We start from the raw sequence: 6,060 nt of genomic DNA on the forward strand, positions 1-6,060 counted from the left end.
CAGATTTGCACATATCTTAAAAATTGTTTAATCTTCTAATTGAAAAGTTTCTTGATACAAAAACTTTGGACAACGCAATGCAGCCCTTTTAATTTCTATTTTCCTGTTTTTGAAATTACCGATTTGTCGTCTATTCGTTACGATGTTTCCCAATAATTCCATCTAATGGCAAAAATCTCAAAGGCAGTTTCAACTGTAACTAATGCTAAACATCGTATCAAGGGGGCGATGGTTATCGGCAATCGTGATCGAGTTGGAAACGATTCTTTAAACTCATTTTCAAATTAAAGAACGCTAAAACAAAGGAAATGACGAAGTGAAATCTTAGTCATTAATGAGATTCAAACAGAAGCCAAAAGGTCGGTCGACAAGGCTTATGGTTCGCATTCGTTTAAGTAGTTCTTTTCCGACTATTCAGAAGCGTGTCTCGTGCTACAGAAAAAGGTAAATTTCGATCCACAACTGCCTGAACACGTGAACTCACTTTTCAAATTGTATTGCCTCTCGTTTCCAGTGTGTTGTTCGATTTCGTGGCATTCTTAGCTAAGAGAATATATAAAGAGAATATCAATTTTTAAGCTGTAAACGTTCTTCGAAATCTTTTATGGATTCCTTCATGGAGACTTCAATTTGGTGTTGCTAAAATGTATTTTTCGTCTTTTCCTTTTCAACTTTATGTGACTTTTATCGAACTTTATTTTTTAATGATCTAAGTTAGTATCCTGAATAGATGAAAATGTGTGCCGATTGTGTTTCGTCGAGCGACATGCGTAATCTTCAATTTGTTTAAAAACAGCGCGATGTTGGACGAGAAACAACCAGCAAGGAAACAAGAAATGAAATGGGCGGCTATTTTATGGTACATTTATATACACGTCCTCGGAGTATACGCTATCTGGTTTTTGTTCACTTCCGCTAAATGGATGACTGTGATTTTTAGTAAGAAAACACCCACTTTATTATTCTTTTGTTTCACACGACGAATTTTGTAACTTGTGGTACATTTATCGCTTCAATCGTTCCGTGCCCCTCCACTAAGATATAGTCTTTTCAAGAGTTTCATTTATTATTCGTTCTAGGAACTGACATATTGCTTTATTCTTTCATTCTATTAAAACAATAATCAAATTCTAGCCTATACCTTTTGTGATCAGTCAATAAATTTTCCAGCGTTGTTTATAACGACCCTTGGTTGCCTTGGAGTGACAGCAGGTGCCCATAGACTATGGGCTCACGGTACGTACGAAGCCACGGGATCTCTTAGGCTTCTCCTCATGTTGTTTCACACCCTAGCAGGAGTGGTAGGTACCTGAAATTTCTGCTTAAGGGAAGAACCGGTTAATAAGTTAATTGTTATTCTTACAGCTTACCTGTCATGTTCTTATCCTAGTAAATTATATTTTGTTTACAGGGTTCGATACACGACTGGGTATTGTATCACAGGCTTCATCACAAGTATTATGGGACAGATAAAGACCCTTACAATCATAAGAAAGGATTTTTCTATAGTCACTATGTAGGTAATATATTGTCACCGAGTATGGACCTTGAAGAGATCAAACGTGAGATCGATATGCGTGATATCGAGCAAGATGGCTATGTTTGGTTTCAAAAGAAGTAAGATCTTCTTAACGAACGCTAAAACCGTCTAATTTCCTTACATTTCTTATTATTCTATCAAAAATTATTTTTGACTCGTTGCTTCCACTTGTTTAAATTTCATTTCTAATAACCTGCATTGCTCTTTCTACTCTTTCCAAACAAGAGACTCTCGTTCTTTGACAATATAACACTCGCCTAATAATTTCTGGCACTGACTCTTCTTCGCACAATTCCATTTCTTCGAACATAGATATTTTCTTTCGTTCAAGCGTTCAATATTTAACTTCTTGCCTAATTTTTCACGCATCTTCGTAACGCAATTTCTCTTCTTTATATTTACAGATTCTACTGGCCATTATTCATAATATTCGGACTAATATTGCCATTGAACGCGCCGCTGGAATACTGGGACGAATCGATGACTGAGACCATACTGATCACGGGAGTGCTGCGATTCGCCATTACGGTGAACGTATCTTGGCTGGTGAACAGCGCGCGCTTGATCTGGAGTATGGAAACGCAAAAGTTAATGCAAATTTCAGATACCTTTAGCATATTGTACAAACTGTTCTTTAAAATGCCTGGTAGCCACGGCACTGTCAGGATAGACAACGATGGAATCACCGTTCAATAAAATGTTAAATTCGTTGAAAATATAAGAAGCTTGATGAAACTAATACAAACGATCCTCTGATTAATCATTTCGCTGTAGTTGTTCGACGAGATTAACAAATTCCTTGAATTCGTAAAATACAACGTAATTTAATTAGAAAATTATTTCCTTTAGTTGTCAATATCGCTTCATATCCATCTTCGTTATTCGATAAAACATTGTTCATTAGTTAACGAGAAAGAAATTCTCTGCTTAATATTGAAGCAACGCGAAAGAATCACGAAATTTCATACAAAGAAATTTTTATAGGAGAAATTGGAAATTAGAGAAAAGATTTTACATCGATATCGCAACAAAAAATTAAAGAAATCTTTGTATCGAAAATTTTTGCATGATCAAGTACCGAATCCAAAGCAAACTACTCACGGTTCCAGATTGCCACAAGACAACATCAGTGTATTCTTCCTAACGAAGTCATTTTGGCCGATGTATCACTACATGGTACCATGGGACTGGAAGTGCGGTGAATTCGGCAGCTACGCGGACGGTTGCGCCACGTTTTTCATCAAAATATGGCACGAGCTCGGTTATGTTACTTTGTTACAAACAACTGATTCCGAGGATGTTAGAGAAATGCTTCACGAAGTGAGCAAGAAGAAAATGACGCTTGTGGAGGGCCTTGGAAGGCTGAAAGAAAAATCTATGTACAACGCAAAAAAACTGAAGCTGATGGTTAAGAACTGAGCTGAAATTAAAAGTGTACCGATTTGTCGCAGCTTAAAACGATAGATTTCATTGTTCTTTTATCGTCGCTTTTATCGTCTTCCTTTACCAACGTTATTTGATATGATTCTGAGCATCGACAAATCGTACAAGTTATTACTCACTGACGAATATAAACCTTTGTTATATTTTGATAATATATTAATTTTATAATAACAATGATATAATTTATGATGACAAAACCACACAAAAAAGAAAAGGTCATTAAACATCTATGATTAAAATTTCATGCAACTACCTTTAGTTTATTAATCATTTTGTGTAGAGAATAATATATTAGTTAATTAGAGCATTTCGTCTCAATTGAAAATTGCGAAACTGTCAATTGCTCTAGGTTGATCGGTATTAGAAGAATAATAAGGCAATGAAATATAGTGGAACAGATATCACCGTGTGAAACAAGCTTAAATTACTAAATCGCGATTCCATCAAATTATAGTTTAAACGAAATTACAATTAAATTCACACAACAAATTTAATTTTGAATTCAATAAAAACAAAACAAAAAAAAGAAAAACAAAACAAAAAGTACAGTAAGAAAGAGAATTAAGGAAAAAATGTGAAAGTATGTCCGCTCTAAATGAATCGTTCAGTAAATGCCCGGTTACGTTACTACTCATGCAACGAGAAAGAAATTAATCAGACGAAAGAAACGATTACCCTGAATGCTCTTATATAATTATCGGCATGCTACGAAATGGAATAAAATCAATCATTTCGTCCTGATCTGGTAACAAAACAACATATATATTTGTCTCTTAAAATCTGGTAACACATCACACTTTTATTTAAAGTTAAGATTAAATCTTAGAACTAATCTCCGATAGTTCCTTGCACAGTAAACGTCTGCGAACGGACATATTTGTACGTCTGCGAAAAGATCTTAGTATACTTGTATGCGAGTTATTTCTTTATACATATGGAAAAAAACACATAGAAAAAACGAGGGCGATCTCGTGAAAAATACCGTCATATATACTTTCTTCAAAATTTCGCACAACGTTAGCGAAATTTGCCCCCCTCGTCTTTTTTCACACTAATTGCTAATCTCTATGTAATCTTTGATATCAATCTTCTGTGTACACCGTCGTACCGCCATCGTAACGCGAATTCATACAATTATCACACTTCTTATACTCACAAGTGAACACCTGAAAAGCCAGTAGGGTGAAGGAAAATAAGTAGATGCTATATATGGAAACGAAGAATCGGTCAGAAACATGTAATCATAGCGACAACCAATTTTCAGAAAAACATATATGACGGATACGGCGAATGTTCTCTAAAAGTGTACAGATCGGTGAGAAACATGTTGAGCATCCTTTTTTTTTTTTTTTAACAAATCAACGAAGAGAAAGGATTTTGTTTCTTGTAGTGGTACTTCGAAATTAATGTTCTAAGACACTTTTAGCAAAGAGAGATTCACCATATGTTTGAACGTAGAAAGAATTTTGCTGCCTACTGTTCCTTTTTTTAATGAAGTTCTGAAGATAACGAAGGAGACCCTTGCCTGAGAATTTGTTTAGCTAATTTTTCAATTCTTTACACGGGGAAGGATATTTTCTCAAGGATGGAATGTCTCTTAGAAAAACAAATATTAAATATATCAACAAATTTCACAAGCGCCCGCACGATAACAAAAAATATTCGAAATAAGAGGTTCAAGTAGAAAACTGACAGTCGTTTACATTTACATTAAGCGTACAATGTTTTTTTCACTTTCTTTACAATCTTTCTTGCAATCGACTATGTCGACTATGCAAATAATTTTACAAATATACACATGCAAATCGTTGCAGAGCACGGCGTGCTTTTCTTAAAGGTACCAGAGGTCTTCGTATTGATCGACATCATCTAGTTTTTCTTCTTCTTTTTTACAATCACGCTTTCTAATGTGTTTTTTCAAATAGTGTCGTCGAGTACAAATATTATTGTGTTTTTTACGCGCTCACTTCTTATTAGGAAGAGAGAACAAATTAGGAAGATATCATATTCTGTTTCTTCTATCTTTCTTAGCCTTTAACCCGAGAAAGCGTGACGCTTCTTCTATTTTTTAAACATCTTTAATTGAAGAAATGTATTGTACTATCTTCTGCAATTCTACATATCACAAATTATAATGTCAATTTCCAAAAACGAAAAGAACATTGCTTCCTACCATACGCATAGAAAAATATTTAGGATCATATCAGTAATAATCGATGAAGATAATTAATGTTGTATTCAGTAATAAAAAAAGTAAATATAAAAGAAGAAAAAAGAAAATAATCGAAGAAAGATCAACTAAAGCTATATTTTTTTTACATTCTTCTTCTAGTTTCCGCTTTCTAAGGTTAAATTCGACCCAATAACGAGCCGAAAGAGAGGAAAAGTATATTAAACGCAGTATATTAAATTCCAGTGTTCCCATAATTGACTCAAACATCACTACTAAATAATTTAAGTTGTATTGTAATTAAATTTCCAAATAAAAATAAAGAGAAAGAGAGGAAAGAGAAAGTAGAAACGAAAGAATTTTTATTACAAAAATAGCATGCTATTATATAAGTAGGATGAGAGCAAGCATCTTGAAAGGATTAAGGAACGATCATAAAAGGGAAAACGGAAATGTGTAAGGCGAAAAACAATAGTGAAACCGTACGAATCAGAGTTACGAAAAATTTTCAATTTTTGAAAGAACGAATGATCTATAGCATTAAAACGGCTAAAGAGGCATATTATCATAAAGCATAAAATCCTCGACGAGTTTCTCTCGATTCACTTGGTTCTTTATGAGAATACGTTTAACGCGTCCTAATTATGTGGTCGCTATAATAATTCGCGTTAACATAACATTTTTTTCTCATTAAACATGCTAAAAACATTCATATTTATCTCCTTTTATCCTTCGCAGCTCTGATATCGACTATTAATATGAAATAAATAAAAGACAAAGACAGCAAAGAAGCCTCCTAAGAATAGAATCCACACTGCCATCGGATAGAGAGCTCAAGAACAGAAATTTAATTCAGTATCCATAAATCCTATGGAACAGTTTCTCCAGCTATTACAAGCATCAATGT

At 34.1% G+C, this 6,060-nt stretch overlaps 1 protein-coding gene across 2 annotated transcripts; it reads left to right on the forward strand.

Annotated features, from left to right (window-relative positions):
• The first annotated feature begins 305 nt into the window (after positions 1–305).
• Positions 306–3,236, forward strand: LOC117162777 (acyl-CoA Delta-9 desaturase). 2 transcript variants are annotated; one of them, XM_076620916.1, is made up of 7 exons: positions 427–444; positions 515–713; positions 797–939; positions 1,171–1,301; positions 1,412–1,617; positions 1,945–2,127; positions 2,650–3,236. In XM_076620916.1, exons 3-7 carry the CDS (start codon positions 801–803, stop codon positions 2,957–2,959), a joined length of 969 nt encoding a protein of 322 aa, XP_076477031.1. In that variant the 5' UTR covers positions 427–444; positions 515–713; positions 797–800; the 3' UTR covers positions 2,960–3,236. The 2 variants fall into 2 exon arrangements, with proteins under 2 accessions (XP_033200621.2, XP_076477031.1); XM_033344730.2 differs by lacking the exon at positions 515–713 and having other exon boundaries at positions 306–444.
• Positions 3,237–6,060: the final 2,824 nt, after the last annotated feature.

This window comes from Bombus vancouverensis, chromosome 8 (genome assembly GCF_051014615.1).
Source record: "Bombus vancouverensis nearcticus chromosome 8, iyBomVanc1_principal, whole genome shotgun sequence".
Lineage (NCBI taxonomy): Eukaryota > Metazoa > Arthropoda > Insecta > Hymenoptera > Apidae > Bombus > Bombus vancouverensis.